At 48.0% G+C, this 25,597-nt stretch overlaps 1 protein-coding gene and 1 long non-coding RNA gene across 2 annotated transcripts; both read right to left on the bottom strand.

Annotated features, from left to right (window-relative positions):
• Positions 1 to 4,808: 4,808 nt before the first annotated feature.
• LOC140219352 (uncharacterized) lies at positions 4,809 to 7,752 on the bottom strand. The gene is made up of 3 exons (XR_011895565.1): positions 7,140 to 7,752; positions 6,419 to 6,504; positions 4,809 to 4,851 (listed from the first exon to the last, which is right to left on the bottom strand). It is a non-coding gene; the product is annotated as an uncharacterized lncRNA (long non-coding RNA).
• Positions 7,753 to 8,053: 301 nt separating this feature from the next.
• LOC129385524 (protein Smaug homolog 1-like) lies at positions 8,054 to 14,545 on the bottom strand. The gene is made up of 3 exons (XM_055072160.1): positions 14,527 to 14,545; positions 10,359 to 10,741; positions 8,054 to 8,098 (listed from the first exon to the last, which is right to left on the bottom strand). The coding sequence occupies exons 1-3, from the start codon at positions 14,543 to 14,545 to the stop codon at positions 8,054 to 8,056; spliced, it is 447 nt and encodes a 148-aa protein (XP_054928135.1).
• Between the last annotated feature and the right edge of the window lie 11,052 nt (positions 14,546 to 25,597).

Genomic DNA, 25,597 nt, shown 5'->3' with positions numbered 1-25,597 from the left:
TTCACACAAGACGTCTTATTCAGTGCAACAAAAAAGAACATATATATTGCCTATATGTCAATAATTTCCTATATCAGCAATAAACACGAATTACTTTTTTCTGCTTAGGAGGAATTGTCGGAATTGTCGGTTGGGACATTATCGACTGAACGGCAGCGCACGTAATGAGATATAGAAGGACGTTAGGAGAATAAACTTTATTGAAAACTGGTTGAAAGCATTGATGAAAACATTGGTTGAAACATTTATTGAAAACATTAAAACTCGCAGACCCGCGGTGGCTTATGCGCCCGTGGGTCTGTGAGCTTTAGTGTTCGTCTATGTTTCATTAAATGCACTGCCGTTCTATCAAGAGTGCCTTCTCGACTGCGCAGATTAACTGTTGAGTAGACTATGCTACCATAGCCTGTTAGTATTCTTCTGTTTCACTAACGTACGTGTTGCGTATATTGTTGTGTATGTTCATATTGTACATACGCGGCATCTGGTGACTTCTTTAAGATCACGAATATTATAAACCTGGGCAATCAATTACACTACAGCTTCTTGCGGCATATCTTGCCACCTGAGTGCACTCAAAACTGTGTGTTGATTGCGATTCTGGTGTTTACGTAGAAACATGTAAGCTGTGTCATGCTATTATGCCTATATGTTAAACTATTTAGCGTCTGTTATGCTAATCCAATTTGTTTGTTATACTTATAGTATACGCGCAAGCTTTTACATTGCTAATACTCATCTGAAGCTTGCGTAACAGTGTGACAAAGTTTTTAATCTACTCTAACCAATCGTTTAGATGCTGCCAACAATGTTTTGTCCTTGTTTTTCTTCTCAGGGTTGCTGAGGTTTGTCAAAAAGTCGTTATAACTGATTTTCCTCTCGCCAACCTCAGTTTCTTATAAAAGAAAACAAATAAACAATTACTGATTGATTAATTGATTGATCTGATTTATTGTTTGATTCATTCATTGATTGGTTGATTTATTGATTGAATCTGTGGCGTCATCTGTCATCACGCGGCGTGTTGGGCCGTGCATTTTTCTTTTTTCGACGTAGTGGTGACAGATGACGCCACCGTTCCGTCGGGGCAAGATCGCGACCCTCCGGTGTGTGACCACGGGCTGTGTGTTCATCGCTCAATATCTCGCAAGAAGAACTTCGAGATAACGCTTAAGCGTACGCTTAGCGAAAGTCTTACACCATTCACTTAGCCCAGCAGTCGGGTTAGAAACGGATAGTAGTTTAGCCTGAAGTGGGCTAGATCCCGCCCTGTCGTTATTGCTGACGATGACGTTATTTCTGTTGCATCCCCAAGTTTGTGGCAAACGTCAACAAAAACCGTTTCTGCGCTAAATAATAAACTTTAGTTTCGAGTACGTAAGCGCATGCCTTGTCTGTCTGTCTGTTCCGCAAAAAAGTCAGTAAAGGAAATATAACAAGAAAATCGGACAGAAATTGGCGCTCTTCTTGACCTTTTCCTTCATCCTTTACTGAGCTTTTGCGCTAAGAAACTATACACTAATACGCCGAACATAATACTTACCTTGACTTCTGTCTGCTCCCTTCTCTAGTGTGATGTGTGCCCATGTCAAACCTACTGGCGCTTTCTTTTTTCTTTTTTTTTTCTTTCGGTCAATCTACATTGCATCTCGGAAGTCGTTTCCAGCACTGTGGGAGCTTAAAAGACTCATTAGCCAGTGGGGACGTTGTATGCCCTTCGAGATGTGTTCATCCGCGCCGCGTCTTCTGCTCAGCGGCTGCTGAATTTACGGTATACGAGGCTTACGCGCGAGGGTCCTAATATGTCACGTACCACTGTAAAATATGATGTACCGAGCCAAAAGGAAGCTATCTAAACCCGACATTAATCCTATAGCTACACCCAGAACTTTATTCCGCTGCGCAAGGATGTCGCCTGTGTAAGCCTCTTACATTCGGCGGCGCTTCAAAGGCAGTGTCCCATTGTCACGTGCTCATGCTCTGGCTTGGGCATGCGCATAGTTCGAAAAGGCAGCGTCGTGTTATTTTAATAAACCAGTTGTTAGCCCGCGTTCGTCTTGTCTTCATCTACCTCGGTGTCTCGTCCTTAGCGCAGTTCACACAAAAACAAAATGTCTTAGCAACTAGCCAACACCCTCCCCCCCCCCCCTCACACACGCACACACACACACTCTCTTCGCTTCAAGAGACTTGCGAGACGTAGTAGGGGCAAGCAACGAAATAAATGATATATTGAACAACGTAGACAAAAAGAAAGTGGCCACGTACCTAAACTTGAGCACGAGTAGTGAGCGCGAAAACGTTTGCTCTAGTTGTGATATACGGAAGAATATGTGTAAGCCACCGTAATGTTCTCAGGCTGTAGTTCGCTATGCCCTTGGTATAAATTGAAGCTGCTCTGGTACATGCGCTCGAATGCTGACGAGGCGTCGCCATACTCAGATCGGACAGCACTCTACGCAGGGATTCGCAACTGATGCCGTCTCCGATGGCGTACTTACCAACTTGGCTGGATTCTAACACAGAAAAACGAAAGGCACGAAAACGCACATTATGTACATATGGGCTGCGGTTACATGGCGAAGCTATAGTTCACTAGTGATCGTAGTATGGCGAAGGTCAGAGAACTAGAAACGGTCAGAAAACGAGTGTTTGTCACTAAGATGTTTTAACCCTTTAAAGCTTGTATGCTAAATATTGAAATCCTGCAAATCGCTTCTGCTGAAGCCTACAGCATGCGTGGAGTAAGAATCAGGAAAACGAAAAAATTTCTCATCCTCCCGACAGCAGCCAAGGCTGCAAAGAAACGACAACATTTTAGCGAGAGAGCATTAGGGAGCCCGCCGCAGAAAATACGGCGACGACATCGCGCGCCCGGCGCCAAGCATCGGACGACGCTTCGGCAAAAAAAAATTTCGAACCCCGCATACCCAACCACGCACGCCCTCCACGTGGCGCAAGAAAATTCCCGAACTAATTGAACTCCTCAAGGCAAAATAAGGAGAAAAATGGTAAAACGTGATTTACGCACAACCTACAGACATGATGGCGTCGGATTGTATTTTGAATATACGAGAAAACAATTCCGTTACGCGCTATTAGATTCGTCGGACGGTCCTACCGCTGTCGACCAGATGTAGGAGTCGTCGGACTATCTCGCCGCTGCCGCCATTTGAAGGAGATGAAGGTCGTAGACAGGAACTCGGTGAACAGGATTTATTTACATATTAACAGTTTAAGCAAGATACATAGGCAGACTAGCGCGACTCCCATATGGAGCCCGCAAAACTAACATACAGCAAACAGTTTACGAGCACACAGCTCACTAGTACATTTCTAGTATGACAGAGCCCTCAGCTCCCGACAACGACCACGACACGAGCACACTCTAGCAGCCGGCAAACGCTGCTTATAAGCGCTCCGCTTGACGTCATAGGTCGACGTTATCGTTCGGCGTGGACGGAGCAGGAATGGTCGGGAAGGTTCGTCCAATCATTGTAAACTTGCCGCCGTTCCGCAGTATCGTTTACACACAGAAAGGCACACACGTTCGAGCCCATACACACAAAGGCTCCGGGGTCGACGACCGAGGGCTTCGTAGAACTGTGCTCCGTCTCGGGTGGCGCGGCGGAGTACCACATTCCTGAACTGACCGCGCGCCACGTGGCTGCCGGTCATCCGCAGTTCTCGGTACCGCCCAGCTTTCAGTGCCGACGTCAGAGGGCTTCGTAGAACTACTTTGTCCCGGATGGCTCCGCCAAGTACCAATTTCCTGAGCTGATCGCGCGCCACGTGGCTGCCGGCCCGTCCGCAGTTCTCGGAATGGATCCCTGTCTGGTGGGCTTGGAACACGTGCAGCGGGCTGAAAGCTGGCCCGTACGGCCATTCTTAACAGCGCAAACTAAACACGAACCCCTTTTATCGCGATGGAGTTTCCCAGCTGCCGTTCGAGGCCTACTTTAGTAGGAGCGGCGCTGCCCCGTCGGTTCCTTGCACAACCCCCCCCCCCCCCCAAAAAAAAAGAACCAGAAAGCTCGCGTTTGTGCATAGCGTTTCCCGCTAGCGTTTCCCGGTGAGCATTACAGTTACATAAGCTGCAGTTGCCGGGAAGCGTGAGAACCACTCGGGGGTCTCTGAATGCTATCGCGTTCCTCGCTTAAAGGCGAAGCTTAAGCGTCCTCCAAGTTTTTGAAATAAACCGGAATGGTTTCATAACAAAAAAAGCATAAAGCTTGTAGTCGAAAAAAGAAAGAAATTCGTCTTTGTCGGGGATCGAGCCCAGGACTCGGCCTTTCTTGGCTGACTCGGTGACCGCCTAGCACCATATTTACCTCGGTTGGGCGAGTCACCGCACAGAAAGGCGTTTGCCCTCGGTTCGATCCGCGAGAAGTCAATTTTTCTTCGACCACAGAGTTTTATATTCGTAGACACCTGTATATAATTCCTCTCGAGGTTCGGCTACGTACTGTCGAGTGGATGACAAAGTTCCTCTTTTACGCGTAATTATCACATTAGGTGCTTCATTGTCCGTGTGCAGAACGTGAACAGCCGTGACAGAGCCCTACATCCCACGCGTAGAGAGTAATGCGATTGCCAGCCCGGATTGCAACGCATTCTGCATCCTTTGCCAACTAATGGAACAGCCTACGCCCATTGTATTCGCATATGTAATGCGAAATTTCCAAAGGAAATTATCCGTTCTATTCTGAAATATTTGGATATCCCTATTACGGAATGACATCGTTTATCTCGTCTGGCTAGGACAACTTTCTGGACTTCGTATGCAACAGCATATCGGTAATGACTTACCGCCCGTTGAGCTGGAGACGGTGGACTCCATCATCGATTCTTCTGGAAATCGAAAGCAACCACTGTCAGTATACTTGAAAAAAATCACATTTTCACTAATTTTTTAATAAGTGAGCGATAGAAACTAAAGTACGCAGTACTAGAAAACACTCAATGGAAATTCTAAAATGTTATGCGAATAAATTCTTCAAGGGAGCACTGCGTAGCATGCAATGTATTGCACAAACACACGCATAACTTAGAACGCGATTCAATAACCACGTCTCATGTCAACACTTTCCCAGCTACCCATAACAAAAGGTGACAAGATGCCAGGTCAGTCATCTGATAAAAATCAGAGCAACGATACTCGAATCTGGTTTTCGCTCACATCATGAGCGGGAGCTTCGTGAATATTTCCGCATCTATGCAATTAACACTGTAGTGACGGCGGTAAAACACCGTCGCACTTACAAGCCTGCCCAGTACTTAACCTCATTTTCTTGCGCATCTTAGTGTTTTTTCTGGCATGACACGGAAGCTAGTTACATTTGTAAGAAGCTGGTATGTAATAATCTGATGTTCGCGTTCTCGTGAAAACTGAACACCGTGACGTTTTACATTCAGGGCATTTTTCTCAATTCCATGTTTCTTTTTTATTTGACTCGACGCTATGAACCTGCCTCTGTACTTGTTCCCCGTTCTATAGATTTGATCACCTATGTCTGTCTCCCTTGCCAAATGCGGTTATTTTAATGCACTCACGGCCTCATTTTAACTTTTGTCAAGCTACAAGAGTGCACATGCGTACTTATTCTATTTCACATCTGATTTATAGGAAAACTGGTTTATATGGCGATTACTGTTGTGATTATGCTGATTATGTTTTGATTATGCTTCGCAGGTTGCACGAGTTTGTAGTTTGCGCATCTTCGACATCTACGCCCGTATCGAATTACTGACGAAATGTGCTTGCGCACGTGCAGTAGTACCATCTTAAGAATGCTTTGAAAGGCTGCAGACTTCTTAATACTTGTCCCTGTGACGAAAGGCTAGCCCGAGACGTTGTACAGTTGAAGAAGTGCTTTCTTGTAAGCGGTTTGCAAAGCTACATTTATAAAGGCGAAAGCCTCAGGCGTCTATGTTGACGTTGACCTTGGCGAAACTGCGCCGTGACGAGAAACGGCCGACGCCGCAAGGAGTAAAAAACAAAAAAAAAAAATGCTCGGGTTAACGTCACATTGCCCATGCAGGTTTTTCTGCAGACAAAGAAAATTAGTAGCTTTTGAAAAGAAACATTGGTACAGTTCGGGCTGGGTGGCCACGCAGAGGCCACGGCTACTCTGCGGTTCTGGCAGACTAAAGGTGTGCCTATAGTTCGAGCCTGATTGCACGCCATCACGTCGCAGCCATCTCGCCGACTTGTTCATGCACATAGGTGGTAATGGTGCGGGGCCCATTTAATAACCCAAACTATTTCTAACATTTGTGCACCTATCCTAACCATTAGGTAGGTAAAGTGTTGTCCTTTCGCGAATTTGCGCGATGATCACGTTATGCCCGTGCACGAGACGTACTTTAGATTGGACGCGGCGTAAAACACTCGCTTTAGTAAGTTGTACGAACTTACCGCCCATGGCTGAGCCGCAACACTCCGGTGCTGTCGATGAGAAGCGAGTGAAGCGTTCTCTGCTTCGCAGCTGGTCGGCGAGAAAGCTGGAAAGAAATGGAAGGCTGTGTTGTTGGGCCAGCCCGTATTCCATTCTTAAGACCACGCGCGGAAATACGAAAGGGAAGAAATGCTGATGTGTCCGTCTTCCCTTCCTTCCTAAAAATTTATTCCGCACTGCTTGCCTCATGGGACAAGGCAGCATGGGACTTGCTGCCTTGTCCGGCTGGTGGACATATACTCAGCCATTGTAACGCGCTGAAAGAATCCACAGCTAGCTGGAAAAAAACGCCCTGCGCGCTTCGCCGCTATGCCGACGTAACTAAGTATGGTCGTGCCCGCCGAATGTTAAAGTGTTCCGCCATTAGTCGCGCTCAGCAAACCTCGAACTGCTGCTCTCCGAGCCGTGGTGGCTCGCAGCGTGACGCGAACATCGGCGAAAAAAAAAAGGGAAATAAAGCACAACATGGCGTCGCTTGTGAGGATAATATACGCCGGAAAAAGGCACGCGCCGCGGTTCACTATCATTGGTGAACCGCGGCGGATCTAGACCGTAGGCCTAGATCCGCCGGCAGATCTAGATCCGTGGGCGACCACAGCGTATGCATGTATGCATCTTCCTCTGCGAGCTCTCCTCAACGCAAGCGCGTCCCGCACAGCTCGATGGGACGCGTATTCTCACCTTATGAGGCTGTGACGCGGGCGCTGAAGAGGGCTGGATGGGTCAGGGCTATGAGCTCAAGAGTTGAGAGGACAGAGCAGCGATGACCGTCCGAGTCGAATAACAGGAGGAACTGAGGGACGATTAGCTGCTTGATCGGTTCCTGTTGGTCAGCTGGCTTCGTTCGAATCGGCTGGTTCGTTCTAGATGATTGGTTGGTTCGTAGCAACTGTTTGCCTGGTCCACTCCAATTGGTTGGTGTGTCGGCTGGATCCCACTGGCTGTGCCGGTTGGTTTAGATGTGGCAAACGGCTCGACCCACTACAGAGACTCGACACAAAAAACGGGCGCTGGTAGAGAACCACTTCAACAAACTTAGTTTAATTCAATATGTAGAAGTTCTTCGTTATCTTGGCTTACTTTTCCCATAAATATTTGTCTATAATGCTAACCTAACCACAGGCTCTTTCGTAAATCTCGCGTAGCGGATAAGCGCCATGATGTACAAGTGTCTGTGTGAAGTGACTCGCTCCCCAACTCTGGGCCGTCCAGCAGGTCCTCGACGACGCCAGGAAACTCAACCTTCCGGATCCGTCGTGGGAGACGGCCACCCCAGGAGAGTGGCGAGGCTCTCGTGGCCTGCAGGACCTTGAACAAAGTTGATTTCCTTCCTTTATTCCAACTAGCTCCGGAAAGTTAAGCCACGTGCGCGTACACTTTCTCTTTTCTCTCTACTTGATAGCGCTGCTATCGTAACCAGTATTTGCTTAATGATTTTTTTCCGAAGAATTACTGTGCGAGTTATTTGCTAACTAAACTCAATGTGTGCGTATTGAGTGACGTTTGCTTTGATTTATTTGCGTACTTGCGCTTTGCGGCCGTTGACAAAATGAAAATGCGCTTCTGAGATGTGATGGCGTGAGTGCTACATCTGGTCACAGAGCAGAGATCAGCGCGACCGCGGGGCGCCGCTCTCGCATCTGCGCGCGCATGCGCAATCAGAAGCACTTCTCCTGGCACTTCTGTGAACTCTAGGAAACATAGTTCGAGCTTTGGTGTTCAGGTGAATTAGGATTAATTTAGCGAAGCTGTTGCAAAACCACCGCTACATCTGTTGACGTGGGTATATCTATTTTGAACTTGTTCTTGACTGAAACGTATGCGGTTCTGTGTGTTGTGTGGGTGATTTCAATGAATTCATGCACTGTTCTTAGGGTCGCGTTTGTAGCATAGTTCTATTTTTTTGAATGACAGCACCTCGGACGGTATTCCATTTTAACATTTTGTTGTAGTGTGACTTACAGTGACTGGCCCTACTGTGTGCGACCTGTACAGTGTGTGACCTGTGCTGTATGTGACCTGCTTCTTTTGTGAGAGTTGTCATCTTTCTCTTTCTTTCCTCTTTGCTTCCCTCCTTCCTATCTTCCATTACTATGTTTCCGTCTTCTCCTTTCTGAAGAGTAGGCAGGCGTTGGGCCCCTTCCGGTGGCAGTTGCCAGCCTGCCCTCGCTTTATCTTTTCTGCCATGTGTTTTCAAATAATAATAATAATAATAATAATAGCCTCCACCTTACGTAGGTACAAGCCATTGCAGTTTCTGGTTGCATTCGTTGTCTTCCGTGAAGGGAAAATGTCTCGTTGGGTAGGCATAGAAATGCTTAGGCATTCAACAGCAAAAAGCCATGGCTGGCCACGACTGGCACACATGATGGTTCTCCTAAACTGCAGATGGGCTAGCCATAGGTAGATGTGTCGTGATCCACGCATACGTAAACTGTGCTGCAGGTCATCGCCTGGTTCCCCTTGGCTTACAATATGAAAGCGTAGATATATTTTCACAAAGGTCGGCAAAAGTAGCGGAGAACGACCTCGTGCTCTAAGTAGCGGAGTTCACTACGAATCTTCTTTCAGTGCTAGAGTCGAATCTTCTTTCAGTGCTAGAGTACAATACTCAGACTACGCGACTTTGGAAACGATATAGCCATAGTACATAGCAAACCCGCCATGGTTGCCCAGTGGCTATGGTATCGGGCTGCTGGGCACGAGGTCGCGGGGAGGAATTCGGGTAACGGTGGCCGTATTTCGATGGGGGCGACAAGGCACAACACCCGTGTACTCTGATTTAGGTGCACATTAAAGAACCCCAGGCGGTCAAAATTTCCGGAGTCCTGCACTACGGCGTGCCTCATAATCAGAAAGTGGTTTCGGCCCGTAAATCCCCATAATTTGATGGTACATAGCGATTGGATCCGTTCTTCGGATCGCTACGATCGCGGCCGCGCTCCCTACGCTGTGGGTGCGAGTGAAAGCGTGCGAGATGGGCTATCCATACGTCGCGATATGCCAGCATGCACGGCGAGCCTTTATGCGGAGAAGCGCGGTGGCTCGCGACGCAAGGAAAGACTAAGGGAACGTCACTGGGCTTCTTCGATTTTCCACTTCTGGCCACCCGCGGGCTGCCAGAGCCAGCCAGAGCGTCTTCGTTTTTCTCGGGTTGCTCCGCCCACCGCGCTACGCACTTCCGCCGGGCGTTCGTTTTGCTCGCGCTGGACGGTCCTGGCTACCCGCGGGCTGCCAGAACCTGCCAGGACGATTTTGTAGTGTCCGGTATTCCGGCCAATGCAGGCAGTTTTGGCGACTGCCAGATGAGTGGAGGCATAAATGCCAGCGGCCAGAGTAGCGATACTACCTGGTGGCACAGAAATCGACCAGACCAACACAGAGCTGTTAAAGATTACGCCACTGCCAAAAATTTACACTGCAAGCAAAGTAGAATACACTTGGTAACTGTAATAATAGCTGTGTTTGTCTGGTTGAGCTCCGCACCACCGGGTGGCGTCACCACTCCAGACGTTCACGTTTACACCTCCGCATACCCTGCAATCCACACGGCAATCCAAACCCTCGCTGTCACAACTCTGGCGTGTCAAAGGAGGCCAACGCGACCTCCAAAACAAGGTGGCCGGGAAGACAGTGCACATGAAACAACTGGCCATCTCAGCTCACCCGACCTTTGCACCCGCCGCGATACGGCGCACGGTCGGCCATGCGCAGTAACGGCTAGGCTAAAGGTGGAGCCGCAGAGACGCAGGCACTGGGCACGTGCCTCTATTCCCCTGAAATTTGCATTCCCTTTCCTTCTTCACCCTCCCCTGTCAAGAACGTGCCCCTACCCTCCCACTCCCCCACCTCAAAAAAAATTTCGGGCCGCACCACCGGCACCGGGCACTGTACACGCACCTGCGGTATGAGGCTGAGGTAGGCCGCCTTGGCTGCCTGGTTTCCCGGTGCGAGCAAGGGCAGCAGGCCGAGCAGTTGGCCCAGAGCCTGGTCGCGCGACTCATGCGCGAGCCGCTCGATGTAGGCCGGGTCGTTCGCGTGCCGCTCCCGCTGGCGCAGCTCGGCACAGTCGGCCAGCGACCGGTCAAGCACCAGCGCCAGGAAGCGCGCCTGGGTCGGGCCCAGCCGGCGCAGCAGCGAGTACAGGCCCACCGTCTGCTCGCACGGGTTCCACAGCTCGAACCACGAGCCCATGGCCGCCACCTGGTCCCGGAAGACCAGGCTCGACTTCATGCCGCCGCCGCCCGCCACCGCGGCGCCCGCCGGGGCCGCCCCGCCCGGTCCTGTAGACGAGAGAAGTACAAAGGTCACGTGATGACTTCCCTGCCCATTTCTCTCCAGCGATAACTCTCAGGCGGGATTGACCCACCCGGTCCTGCAGGCAAGTACAAAGGTCACGTGATGATGCCTCTGCCCCAGTTTATTCCTCTCCAGTGATAGGTCTTAGGCGGGGTCGCTCATGTCAAATTCTGTGCACCGTTACCGTCGTCATAGTGCGTGTCCCCTTGGAATGAGATAGCGTTGAGAGCCACTTGGACAAATTTTGTGCCACGTCTATCATCATCATTCGATGTCCCCTGTTACAGCGAAGCTGTTAAGCGCGGTTGTGTAAAATTATGCGCTGTCTCTTGTAGGCATCGTCACCATCATGCTTCCCCTTACAGCAATAGCTTTCAGAGCTGCTTCGGGCAAATTGTCTAGCAACATATTGGCATACCAACTGGCCCAGCCTGCCACCTTAAGTTACAAATCTTGTGTCACGGGTACCATGCGGGTCTCATGATCCACTATCATCCTTCGTCTTAGATCGATTGGTCAGAAGATGAAATAAGTAACTGTATCTGCGTCCCCCCAACACGGGCACAGAAGGAAGAGCAACAAACCAACCCAGTGAATAAATGCAATACAGTAAAAAAAAAAAAAGCTTGAGTGATTCTGTTTAGTTCGGCAGCTGTTCTAGAACCGAAATAATTGGAGGCATCGATATTGAGAGAAATGAGTTCGTGTGGTGTCCAAAGAGTCCAGAATGCTTACTCGCTTCCTGAACGTGACACCCTCGATTACACGAGTTGGACCAGGAAGTATTAAGAGAACAGGGCATCCAGTAGGCACTTTTCGTCAGGCTGTTTGCCATTTCATTTCAAACAAGTATCACCATCATACCTGCACAAGCTCGTACCTTTTTTTTTCTTTTTTCCTCGTTCCCCGGCCTAAAATATTTTCGCCTGTGTGTCGTGCTCGACCCCCGGACGTGTAAGCTATGAAAAAAGTCAACCCTAAACCGCAAGCTAACTTCTCCACACATCTTTGGTGTTATGTGGCGCTGCAGCACTGACTTCGTCGGGATGGAGAAATCGCAGCAACTACGACGGCAAACAGGTGCCAAGCCGGAATGATAACTAGAATGAACAAATATCCTGTGACCACCCGCTTTAACACACTCGCGGTTTAACCGCAGTTTAACAAACTGTGGTTTCGGTACGCTGCTTCAAGTCGCGATATAAGTGTGTGTGTGTGTGTGTGTGTGTGTGTGTGTGTGTGTGTGTGTGTGTGTGTGTGTGTGTGTGTGTGTGTGTGTGTGTGTGTGTGTGTGTGTGTGTGTGTGTGTGTGTGTGTGTGTGTGTGTGTCTGTCTGTCTGTCTGTCTGTCTGTCTGTCTGTCTGTCTGTCTGTCTGTCTGTCTGTCTGTCTGTCTGTCTGTCTGTCTGTCTGTCTGTCTGTCTGTCTGTCTGTCTGTCTGTCTGTCTGTCTGTCTGTCTGTCTGTCTGTCTGTCTGTCTGTCTGTCTGTCTGTCTGTCTGTCTGTCTGTCTGTCTGTCTGTCTGTCTGTCTGTCTGTCTGTCTGTCTGTCTGTCTGTCTGTCTGTCTGTCTGTCTGTCTGTCTGTCTGTCTGTCTGTCTGTCTGTCTGTCTGTCTGTCTGTCTGTCTGTCTGTCTGTCTGTCTGTCTGTCTGTCTGTCTGTCTGTCTGTCTGTCTGTCTGTCTGTCTGTCTGTCTGTCTGTCTGTCTGTCTGTCTGTCTGTCTGTCTGTCTGTCTGTCTGTCTGTCTGTCTGTCTGTCTGTCTGTCTGTCTGTCTGTCTGTCTGTCTGTCTGTCTGTCTGTCTGTCTGTCTGTCTGTCTGTCTGTCTGTCTGTCTGTCTGTCTGTCTGTCTGTCTGTCTGTCTGTCTGTCTGTCTGTCTGTCTGTCTGTCTGTCTGTCTGTCTGTCTGTCTGTCTGTCTGTCTGTCTGTCTGTCTGTCTGTCTGTCTGTCTGTCTGTCTGTCTGTCTGTCTGTCTGTCTGTCTGTCTGTCTGTCTGTCTGTCTGTCTGTCTGTCTGTCTGTCTGTCTGTCTGTCTGTCTGTCTGTCTGTCTGTCTGTCTGTCTGTCTGTCTGTCTGTCTGTCTGTCTGTCTGTCTGTCTGTCTGTCTGTCTGTCTGTCTGTCTGTCTGTCTGTCTGTCTGTCTGTCTGTCTGTCTGTCTGTCTGTCTGTCTGTCTGTCTGTCTGTCTGTCTCTTTCGTGCTGTCCACCTACAGGACCTTAGCTAATCCGAATGGCCAAGCATATCAGGCCTGGGGCGCGATCGGGGATCGTTGTTAGGAGCGCCCGGCGCAACCAACCGCGCGCTCCGAACAACAACCCCCGATTAGCATTGCAAAGTTTTTTTTTCCTCGAAAGAAATGATGTACCGCGCTGCGCTCATCCCTGTGGCCCCAAGGGGTTAAAATTGAAACCAAGGGAACATCAAGAAGCTTTTTAATAATCATAAACCAGAAACACAATAAACAATAACCTTATCAATGCATTTCCTCTGCATCGATTTTTTTTTCTTCTTGTGCTATTTCCTGCATTAAAATAAATGCCACAACTACGCCACGCTGTGGCATTCGCGGTATTCTGTTAAGTAGACTTTCTCACATAACTAGGTTGCCAAGTGGTGCAACACGGAACAGCAGCGCCGCTTCTTCCCAGATCACACGCCGCTCGCACGCGCTGCGGCTAAGCGTGCATGCAGAGACGATGAATATAACGAAGCCAATATATTTATTTCCTTGTGCATCATGCTGCACCCCCGTGCGCCTGAGTAATGGAAGGGAGCCAACCCTACAGCCATGATTTGGCGCAATGATTTGGCGCACATTACCTTCCCCTTGATCTTCCTACATTCCTAAACAGCTCTTGACTGAAGTTACTATGTGAAGCGCACAAGGTCGCAAAATCGTAAGCCAGTTTGTTCGCACAAAAAGAAAGAAAAAAGAAGTCACAGTTTCCCCCGAAAGGATAAGCATCGATTGCTACAGCAAACTGCGACAGCTACGGGAAGTTAGGATAGTAAACGAGTAACAGCACAAACAAAGCGACGTGACTGAGACAGACGAAGCGCTTCGTCTGCCTCAGTCACGTCTAGTTGTCTGCGCTGTTACTCGTTCTCTTCCGACATGCACCAACCAGTCCAAATTAGCCCGTTAGGGATAGTAGCTTTATCGGTCGTATAAACATGCAAACATTCGCTTACTAACTAGATTAGCAGGCATGGTGTCACAGACATCTCACTCGGTGACCGCGGACACTCGCTGGCGAAACAATGGCGTGAAGAAGAGCGGCAGCAGCAGCAAGCGAACTGACATTAGTGCTGTCTCTCGCCTCAACGCGAAGCGGCGTGAACACAGCGCACACGAAGCTATCAGTTCCCGGCGCACCTAGACTCTGTACTCATCGCGGATCGCTTTAAGATAGGGCCCACGCGGCCTAACAGCCGCCGGAGTAGAACGCACGCCTCCCTCCCACGGTGCCTAGTGCGCGATTTCACCCCGCCTTCCTCCTTGGACTTTATACAGAACAGCACGGCGACTCCGACGGCTGAAATCCGCCTGTAATGTCCATACACTTGCTACCGCAATAAAAGTTATCGATGCGTTATATCGCTGCAAACGCGCAACCCTTTGACGAATCTTTCAAAGGCATCGCCATATTTTCGAAGTTCTACAATATCACACGCTTCTCGTAGGCGAAATGATCATTCGTACGTACGAAGGCCGGGAAACGCGTTATATGTTAATTTGGCACTGAAGGCGCTTTGAAAATGACGCACCTGTCGTCATCGGCACCATCTCGACATCATGACACAGTGACATTTGCTGACATTACATACAGCAGTAAGCTAGGCATGATGACGGTGCTCATAAAACCAAACAGAAAAAGAAAGGGAGTGCAACTGTGCGCACTCCTTCTGGCTGCGTTCGCGTACGGTAGTCGAAGCTATCGCAGGAACAAAGCGAATCAGTGTACCATGACGCTGTGGCACATCCATTTGCCGAGTACGGAAACTCCTTGAAAGTACTCCTTTGAAGGAGTACTCTCATTTTCGACGCATTTTTCTCGATTGTCGGAGACAATCCCACCTCCTTCGTTCTGTGTTTTTTTCCACAAAGTAAACTACTTGTCAATTTGTCTATTCAGTGAATGACAAACTACATTGCTTCCAAAATAGCAACTAAGCGGAACACTCACATGACATTTCCCGCCTCGTCATTTGTTTCGCGTTAATCAAAGGTACAAACCCTTTAAAACACCGGAAAAATAGTGAGAAGTATCGCTGCACCCCAAATAATTTACTATATACTTTATTACGGGTTAGTTTAGGTTTCCGTATTCGGGAGATGGGTGCGTCATGACGTCATGACGCAGTCTCGCTCCGTTCCAGCGATATCGCTACAGTTGCCACACCTGAAAGCTAAAAAAAAAGAAAAAGAAAGAAACGCGCGGCAATCCCATTAACTTTTCTACGAGCGACGCCATCACGCCTAGCCACATCGCCATGCAACGTCAGCAAATTTCGCCCTGTAACATGACGTCACGCCATCGCCGACGACGCCGAGACCGGCCGTTCTCGCGACCGACTTCGGCATCGAATTAAAATTTAATCTCGCGCCGCCCAACTTACGCGCTTGCCAGGTGCCGTCCTTTAAAAAAAAAAGAACGTGTGAGACAGGTGCACGGTGGAGTTCCTTCGAAAATATAGGCGTCAGTACACTCGTTTAACTGCCGTCGCAGTGGAAACGCAAGCAAAAAAAAAGCAGGAATAAAAGCGCACAAAATAAGAAAGGCTCCCGCGAGCAACGGCGGCCAGCATGCATGCAGCATCGGCTCGCCGGCGTCAAGGCCTTCCTTCCTTCAGCCGACGTCCTTGCCTTGCCACGCTCCGTTAGAAACTGCAAGGCACGCGCACCGAGCTAAGCTGGCGCGGGGAGACGGCGGCTGCCCAGAGAGAGAGAGAGAGAGAGAGAGAGGTGGAAAAGGAAAGGGACACTGCTCACCAACAACCTTAATTCAAGCGCGAGCAGTCTTGCAGCTCGGCTACAGGCCGCATTGCACGCTACGTTCGTAACCATCGCAACGCGCGTTTCGACTGACGTCATCCGGGCGGGCCCCGTCAGTCGACCACTGTGAGGCAGGACACCGGGGGTTCGGCTACTTGGCGAACCCAAGAGGAAATGCATACTTTCGGAGTATTTTGCCTATATGAAAATTTCGGCTACTTCTGTGAGCCGCCGCGTCGACTCAGTGGCTTATGCCGTTAAGCTGCCGGGCACTGAGGTCGCGGGCTCGAGTCCCGGCCCCGGTGGCCCCATTCCCATGGGGGCGGAATTCAAAAACGCTCGCGTAATTTGCGGGCATCCGGAGTAAGCTGAAAAACACTAATACTTAACAGACGGAAGGACAGAAAGTGCCTAATCGGACGTTTTGCAAAGCGCTCTGCAACTTTCGGATTGGAATTCTTTTTCCTAACTTCGTTCCTTCAGAAGTTTGATAGGTGTTTACTGTGCCGTCGCTGCTGCCAATGACGCCGCCTGTCGAAGCTTCCACCCTTAAGTAGAGACGAACTCTGGTGTCCGCCTCAGCCGCTAGGGTCGCAGCACAGGTTGGTTGGCACAAATTGGTTAATTAATCTGTGATTATTTATCTAATTAAGCAAAATACAAAATATAGCGTGACGCGCTACATACAAACGTGAGAAACATGCATTTCGTCGCGTCGTCTTAGAGTGCATCAGCATGTTTTAAAGATCTGGCTAAAGTAAGCTGAAACACCCTGTATAGGGGGCAAGTTTCTCTGCATTTCTCGACAATCCCCTGACGTATTGACAATGTTAAGAGATGCGAAATGGGCTACGCGGCTACTTTCACGCTTGACGAAAGAAAACCCTTATCCAGTGTCAGCTCCTCACAATGCCGGGCTGCACACTCTAGCGGAAGAGAATATTCGTAAACTTTTCTTTCTTGCTTTCTCTCCAAGCGGTCAAAAATTCATCCAGAGTCGTTCACTACAGCGTCCCTCTAGCCAACTGTGATTCCGTACGTTAAACCTCACAGTTTAAGTTACACAGTGTTCTAAGCAGTCTGCGAAAAATACATAAAAATCAACTGTTCAAAAGCATTCTTAAGCCAAGGACTATAAAATCCACATTACGTTTCAAAGCAAATAAATGAAACATTGTCGCCAACAATGCGGAAGCTTTCGTTTCGTCACGCACAGACGAAAAAAGGTACAGACGGGAGACGCTTAGCGACCAAACAGAAAATTCCGACGACATACGAATCAGGTCATGTAATGCGCAGGTTAGATAACCGTTGGACCACTAGGGTTACAGAATGGGTATCAAGAGGAAGGAAGCGCAGTCGAGGACGGCAGAAGAATAGGCGGGGCGATGAAATTAGGAAATTCGCGGGCGCTAGTCGGAATCGGTTGGCCCATGACAGGGGTGATTGGAGATCGCAGGGAGAGGCCTTCGTTTTGCAGTGGACATAAAGTAGGCTGATGATGATGATGACGACATGCGAATCATGCAGATCGCGAACGAAAACAGCAGCAGTGCCACAACGCAATGAGGCGACTGCTAGGGCGGAAGCACATGCCGTCACGCGGTCTTTGACCGCAGGTACAGTGGTTGCCGCTTCGTTATATCCCCGCAGCCGCCATTATGACGTCACAAACGGAGCGCAGAGTTCTCAAAATGGCTGCAGGCGCACGGTTCGGCCAGCAGCCGCGGTCGGCAAAAGTGCGGGGAAGGAATTCGACCGACGAAAGCTTCACTTTGAAACAAACGAACCTCACTTCTTTCCGTACGATCTGCCCTACTTTTGAGTGTCCACTGTCTTTTCACGCGCTGGTTGGCACGGCGAGGTAGGTGCTCAGTTAACCGTGCCTCAATTATATCGCGCACTTCTGAGGCAGCGGTTGCGACACCGGGCATACAGTCGAAGCACGCGAACCTCGGCTGTGACGACGGGCGGCCGCTCCTGCCGCCACAAGGCAGAGCCTACACAGCCTGCGCTATGTACAAGAGAGGGTATGTGGGGGGGGTGGGGGGGGGGGTGATATCGCACTTTTTTTCGTGAATTTCGAACGCACGTGTGAAAAGATAGGGCCGGACGAAATCCTTTGGTCTCAAAAACTTCCTTCCGTTTTCCCAGGGGAGGCAGCGGAAGTTCTCGCACGCATGTCTAAAGAAGACTACAAGAACTATGGAAAGATAAAAGCCGCGCTTTTTCTCAAATACCGCCTCTCTGCCCACGCATTTCGACAGCGCTTTAGACAGGCAAAAAGGGGCCGCGAGTAGCACACTGAGTTCGCGTAGGAGTTAAAGGCTAACTGAAAAAAGTGGCTCAGAAGGGCAGAAGTGCATGGCAACCACGATAAGGTGCTTGAATGCATAGCGCTGGCGTAGTTTTACCAAGTTCTTCCAGAAGAAGTTTGACTTTGGCTACAGGACAGGCTCCGAGAGTTACACCTAGAGAAGGCAGCGAACCTCGCGGAGGAATAATACACGCTCCGAAACTTCCGAGAAATACCTATTCAGGAAGATAGGCTAGAAAAAAAGGAATAGTCTGCGAAGCAATTTACCCCTCGCAACCCAATTTTGCCGTATAAGAAACCATCCACGAGCGACGAGTTCAGCAAAGGTGAATCGACTAAGGCTGAAATGGCGAGGGAAGTGCTAGCAGAGACAGCCCAGTCGGCTGGGGCCGCTAAAGCTAAGGCAGACGTAGAGGGCACGTTCGAGGCCCGGAAACCAATTATCGGCTTCGGTTGCGACAAGGAAGGCCATATTCCCTCAAATTGCAAGGAGCAAATATCGTTCACCAGCACTAGCCAGTCAGATGAAAATCTGAGGCTGCTCGAGCCATATAAGCAGGATGTCGTTGTAAACGGGAAAATGTGAAGGGCACTTCGGGATTCCGCCGCCACCATGGATGTTACTCCTCCATGCTGTGTTTCTCGCGGGGACTATACAGGGGAATGCGCCTGGATCAGACAAGTCGCAAAAGGCCAGAGCGCGTACTTGCCAGTTCCTAATGTAACCCTCGAGGGCGCTTTTGAAAGGTTGCAAACGGAGGCAGCCGTGAGTCCAAGTTTATCCGAACACTTTTCATATCTTTTCTCGAACAAATAGGAGCAGCTTTTAAAAAAGGAGGGCCGTTCGTTCTCTACCAGTCTCGCTTGCATGGCATTAACGCGATCGCGGTCACGCGCCCTCTAAAAGAAACTTGAAAGCTCATCTTGGAACGAGGAAACTGACAATGCAACGTCCTCACGGCGGGAGCTACGCCGGGAGATACCGCTGAAGAAAAGCAGAGGACTCAGACTTGTGACAGATCAATTACTGGATCAGTGACAGTGGGTGAGGAGCCTTTCGAGACTTGGGAAAACGTTGCGCCTAGGACTAAAATGGAAGGTTCATTGCTTAGTCCCCCATCCTTTTGCTGGGAGCAGCTTAGTAGGGTTGACCGAGAGGCGCTTAGTGACCCTTAACTGTGCTTCAGGTAATGTGAATGAAGGAGTGGCCCGATAGAACATCTCGTTCTACACTAACTCACGTCTCAAGTACCAGAAATATCAGGATTCCAAGGGTGGGGCATACAACCACCTACTCGTGCCAGAAAATTACTGACCACAGCTTTTGAAGTTAGCACATGGCAATGTTAGGGTGGGTCACCTCGGTATCAAGAAGACAAAGGCTATGCTAGTGCAATGTTTGTACTGGCCAGGATGCCGGAAAGAAGTTCAAACTCTTGTTCGGTCATGCGACGGATGTCAGCGACTTGGTAAATCCAACGACAAGCGACAGAAATTCGCTTGGAGCGAGACAGGGAAAAATATAAACTTTCTATGATCGCCTTAGCTGTGTCTTGCCTGCCCGAGTTACTGTTATGAATTGCTTTCCAATCTATTATTTAGCTGTTTATTCTCTTTGAATGTGTTTGCTTTGAGAGCACTATTTGTAGAGGTCTGTATCCCGCGCTCTTCATTTGGTGTGTGTTTCGTGTTTAGAACAATAGCCGTAATTGTGATTCTTGAGAGCACAGAAGGGCTAGGAGCGTTTGTTTTAATGGAGTTTAGTCTGGCATTGTGGAGAGCATTGGGAGGGTGCTCACTTTTGTTGAAGTGGTTGGCGTTGACTTTCGGTCACTCGGTGAGCTTTCTCAGATCCAAGCAAAGGAAAGACCAGCGCATGAAAGGGCGGCAAAGTAATTTCCTTAACGCCATCAAGGACGTCACTCAATCAGCACATCGCATACATCGAGCCGCGTCGAATCGCTCGACTTCTGGATGTATTATCTCGTGGCGGGGGTGCTGTAGTGCCATCATCATCATCAGCCTGGTTACGCCCACTCCAGGGCAAAGGCCTCTCCCATACTTTTCCAAGTACCCCGGTCATGTACTAATTGTGGGCATGTTGTCCCTGCAAACTTCTTAATCTCATCCGCCCACCTAACTTTCCGCCACCCCCTGCTACGCTTCCCTTCTCTTGGAATCCAGTCCGTAACCTTTAATGACCATCGGTTATCTTCCATCCTCATTACATGTCCTGCCCATGCCCATTTATTTTTCTTGATTTCAACTAAGATGTCATTAACTCCAGTTTTTCCCTCACCTAATCTGCTCTTTTCTTATCCCTTAACGTTAAACCCATCATTCTGCTTTCCATAGCTCGTTGCGTCGTCCTCAATTTAAGTAGAACCCTTTTCGTAAGCCACCGGATTTCTGCGCCGTACGTGAGTACTGGTAAGACACAGCTGTTATACACTTTTCGTTTGAGGGATAATGGTAACCTGCTGTTCATGATCTGAGAATGCCTGCCAAACGTACCCGAGCCCATTCTTATTCTTTTGATTGTTTCAGTCTCATGATCCGGATCCGTGATCACTACCTGTCCTAAATAGATGTATTCCCTTACCACTTCCAGTGCCTCGCCACCTATCGTAAACTGCTGTTCTCTTCCGACACGGTTAAGCATTACTTTAGTTTTCTGCAGATTAATTTTTACACCCACCCTTCTGCTCTGCCTCTCCAGGTCAGTGAGCATGCATTGCAATTGGTCCCCTGAGTTACTAAGCAAGTGCTGTAGTGCCATACCACGTGCCTATCATCAAGGCGACGGGAGATCCCACTTCTCCACGACCAATCAGGAATTCGACGTGAGTGACGTCATCACCCCTCCCCCGCCTGGTTCCTGCCGACGAGAAGTCACCAAACCGGTTCCTGTCGACGAGGAATCTCCAAAGGGATTTAAAGGAGAACCGACCCATTGTGAGATGAGAGAGTCACCTCCAGCCGCCCAGTCGGTCTGATGCACTCTTACAGCTACTTCCACGCTATCATTCACTATCTGTAAATATTGCATAAAGTTTTTCGTTTCTTCTTTGCCTGCAGAAAGATTCCGTCTCTTGTCCTCCAACCCCGCAGTCACAACAATGTGCATTGATATACATGTGCATGCCATACTCAGCCGCCGCTGGAGTAGAAGCTCCGTTGCATATATACATATATAACTTGTAAGCATAAACACTTACCATATTCTGAATTTGCGTGAAACTCAAAAAACGGAAAAGTTTGAGCCCTCAAATGGAGACGTAAACAGAAATCCAGTCATTTTACACTGATAACATATTCTTTCAAAACTCTGGTAGTGTTAACTTCGTGGTTAGTAGGCTGATAATGAGAAGAAACAAATGAAGGTCAAGGTTGCATTTCTTGGATATCGCGCCGAAGCCTAGGCGCGGATCTGTGGCCGTGATGTCATCGATTTAAATTATTTCTTCGTATTGGGGTCGTTGTGGTGCAGTGATATCTCAGGAATCTTCCTAAGTTTAGTGTTTGGCTCTGCATCAACGCCAGTGCAGTCCACTTTTACCGATATGAAATTAAGCAATGCTCGAGCACAGGCCGCAAAAATCAGTGACGTCACGCCGAGCTGGTTAGAGGACTCCAAGGCTGCGTCGCCACCAGTCCTTGGTGTCTGAGCCTTTTCTGGCTCACGAAAACCTTCTCACCAAAACATTGGAATTGTTTTGTCTTGTTTGGTATCCCAGAAACATAACCTGATAATTCAGCCAAAAAAATGTTTTCTTTTTATATTCCTTTAAATTACCCAATGTTAACGCCTTAGACGATAGCGACTTCATACGAACTGCCGTATAACACTATTTAGGTTAACGTGAGAAAGCTTTTCACAATACGCTCCTTGTCATTTGTCATTCTTGTTTCATTATTTTTTTCTTTAAATCCTTATCATTTACTGCCTTGCTGACGCCTTGGTTTCGTATGTCTGATCTACATGTCATCTTACATCAAGCGAGCATTTTATAGGAGCGTTGGACCAAGGTGTAGATCTAACTGCCACATAATTTTAGTACACCCCAATCGCCGCAGGTCGGACATGTGAATCACGTCCTTTGGCGAAACCCTCGTTATTTTGTTTTAAGCTTTTGATTTGTAAGCATTCTTTGGACAACTCCTCTGCCCAGTCAAGAGAAAAAGTGTAATGCCTTGTATCTTAACAAAAATGCGCAATTTACTCAGACATTTTCTAGTTATGATATCTTAAACGTAGATGACTGGTAGGCTTTAAGCGATCAGGGACAATTCAAACAAAATAATAAAATAAATAGAGAATACCTATAGAGATACACAGTGCTCCAAAGAAAATGCATGGCGAAGCTTATAGTAGGGGTGCGCCAACTAAAATTTGGGGATATGGCTCTACTTAAAATTTGGGACTCGGCTCGGTCATATTGAAATTTTGAGGTGAGTCAACTGGAACTGTGGCGGCGGGCCAAATTTAATTTGGCGTTAGCCAACTTACAATTTCGGGATGGGCCAATTTAAATTTCCAGGTGGGCCAACTTATGTTTGGGTGTGGGCCGGCTTGAAAATCGGGTGTGAGCCAACGTGAAAACAGGGGGTGCAGACCAAGTTTAAAATCGGGTGTGGGATAACTTGAGATTTTAGGGCGTCCCGATGCCCAATTGAACACTGCCGAGCGTCCTTCGAGTTACGAACACCTCGCGCGCATGCGAGCGCGTTTAGTCGCTTTCAGGGTTTTCATTGGGCGTTACAGAGGCACAGTCAAAACGCAGGCGAGAGCTTGCGGCGACAAAGAAGACGTGCACAACACAGGTTTGCGAGAGCGATGGCCAGGGTCATGCGGCAATGCAGCGATTGCAGTCGACCCCTCACGCAACGCTGCAGGGCTTGCAGGCCTGTCTTCTTGATGCAGATTACCGCCAGCCTGCTGCTGATACCAGCTGGACGCCAGGAACCAAATCAGCCTTTCCGTGATTCTCGACGCACATGTGCTTCAGCACGGCACCTTCTCGTCGTTTCCTTTCCTACCGTTTGTGGAAGGGAACCCGTCATCGTATACCTCCAGCGGAAGTACATTCTTGAAGCCGTCCAGCACGGCCCTTCACCTCACTCGGAGCATAAAAGCCGGCGACGACCCATCACATCCCAAAGGGCACGGCAGCAGGGCTTGCACGCAGATGGCTCGTGTGCTTGTATTCTTTATGCAGGTAACAAGACGTCTTGGAAAGTGTTTTCGCTCTAGTGAGCGCTGTTTAGTCGTGCTGCCGTGCCCAACGGTGTTTCACGATTCTCTTTAGGACATAGTGTACCTTGCACAGTTGTTATTGCTTGCCGGAGATGTCGAGACAAATCCCGGGCCTGACCTTTCGGATCTTGCCGAACAGTTAACTGAAATCGCCGCTGATATAAAGACAATAAAGGAAGAACGACTGACATTGATAGATAAAAAACTAGAACGTCTATCATGCCTTGAAGATAGTGTTTCGGCTTGCACTAAACAAGTCGCTAGCGTGCAAAAAACTGTATCGTCCTTGGAATTAAGGCTAGATGATCTAGAGAATAGATCCAGAAGGTCGAACATTATTTTTTGTATGGTATGCAGGAAGATACAGAGGAATATACCGAATCTCTGGAACGCGCAGTGAATGAAAAGGTCATTAGGCATACTTTGAAGTTAGCAGTGGCAATAGAACATATCCATAGACTAGGCAAACCAATGGCAAACAAAGCAAAACCAATAATTTTTAAGCTCCTAGACCTCCGAGACAAAACAAAAATTTTGCGTAACTGTCAAAAACTTGAGGATACTTTTCGACATTATGCTCTCTTTTAACCTCACCCAGATAATAACTGAACCCACACGTGCACAAAGATATAGTTCTAACATTTTAGACCTAGTATTTTTAAGCAATCATTTCCCCACCCATAACGCTAAATACGAACTGTCAACCGGCTTGTCAGATCACAAACTAGTATTGTGTGAGATGCCGTATCAAGATTCGCTACCCTCTTCACAACCAACAAAAACGTATAAAGACTACAGCAGAGCTGATGATACAAGCACCATTGATACACTGTCATTTCAACTATCGTCATTAAATCAACTCGCACATGATAGAAGCACAGACATAGAAATCTTATGGCACAAATTTAAGTCCATTGTGTCATATTGCATCAGTAACTACGTTCCCTTGATAACTAATAAAACTCATAAACATAACCCCTGGATAACTCGGACTGTTATTCATGCAAAAAGGAAAGCTCGCCGAATCAGAAGAAACAAAAAATCCCTTCCCTCACAACGAACTGCTCAACAATTAACTTACGCCGTGGACGATTTCAAAACAAAAACTAAGAAGACCAAATCACACTATTTTGCGAAAACACTTACTAAGTTTATAAAGAATGCTCCTGAAAAATTATGGCCTTATTTAAACCACCCAAAAAAAACGAGATGAAAGACCGACATCTCCTGCGGATAACAAAAACGCTGCGACTTCTTTGAATAAATATTTCCACACAATTTTACATCTGATAACGGAGAACTACCAGGATTAACCTCCGGCACTGGTGTGAAGATGGAACCATTAATTATAACAGAAATAGGAGTACTAAATCTTTTGCTAAATCTCGACACAAAAAAGGACCAGGGCCGGATAACATCCCTAACATATTCCTTCATCAATATGCCGAGTGGATGGCGAAATTCCCAATCCTTTTTTTAACAAATCATTATCCACCTGCACCCTTCCACCGGAATGGAAGACTGCCAAAGTAACACCAATACACAAATCAGGAAATAAATCTGATCCTTCAAACTACATACCCATATCATTAACCAGCACAGTATGCAAGTTATTAGAACATATTATTTAAAACACGTAAGTGCTTATCTAGAAGTAAACGATATCTTAAGCCCTTGTCAGCGCGGCTTTCGTAAAGGCCTTTGTTCTATTACGCAATTAATTGAATTAACACAAGACGTATCCAAGAGCATTGATAACCAGAAACAAATAGACCTGATATTTTTAGACTTTTCGAAGGCATTTGACCGCGTGAGACATACTAAACCTTGCAAAACTAGAACTTACCTTGGGAAGCGGCCCTATTCTTGATTGGATTGAAAACTTGATTGGATTAGTAATCGCACACAATTAGCTGAAATTAACAACGAGAGGTCCTCGACAACTAACATTACATCAGGAGTACCCCAAGGAAGTGTCTTAGCCCCAGTATTATTCTTAATCTTTATCAATGACTTACCAGCATATGCATCACAGAATATCAGACTTTTTGCAGATTACTGCGTTCTTTTCCAGGAAATTAACTGCCTTGATGACCATAGAACATTAAATAACGCCATAACAGCAGTTTCCCACTGGTGCAAGGACTGGCAGATGGATATCAATCTAAAAAAGTCCGTTCTGTTATCTATAACCAGAAAAACACATACATCACCCTTCCAGTACACCCTTAACAACATTCCTCTTGCATCTGTTCATGAGCATAAGTAC

This window comes from Dermacentor andersoni, chromosome 7, assembly GCF_023375885.2.
Source record: "Dermacentor andersoni chromosome 7, qqDerAnde1_hic_scaffold, whole genome shotgun sequence".
NCBI lineage: Eukaryota > Metazoa > Arthropoda > Arachnida > Ixodida > Ixodidae > Dermacentor > Dermacentor andersoni.
Note: the sequence above shows the minus strand (reverse complement) of the source record. Positions and strands in the feature narration are given on the sequence as shown.

What these genes read in the sequence shown, in the direction of transcription:
- LOC129385524 (XM_055072160.1), bottom strand. An exon ending in ACCTCAGCCTCATACCGCAG is followed by an intron (nt 8,099 to 10,358) that starts GTGCGTGTACAG and finishes ATGCGCGCGCAG; the next exon opens with ATGCGAGAGCGGCGCCCCGC.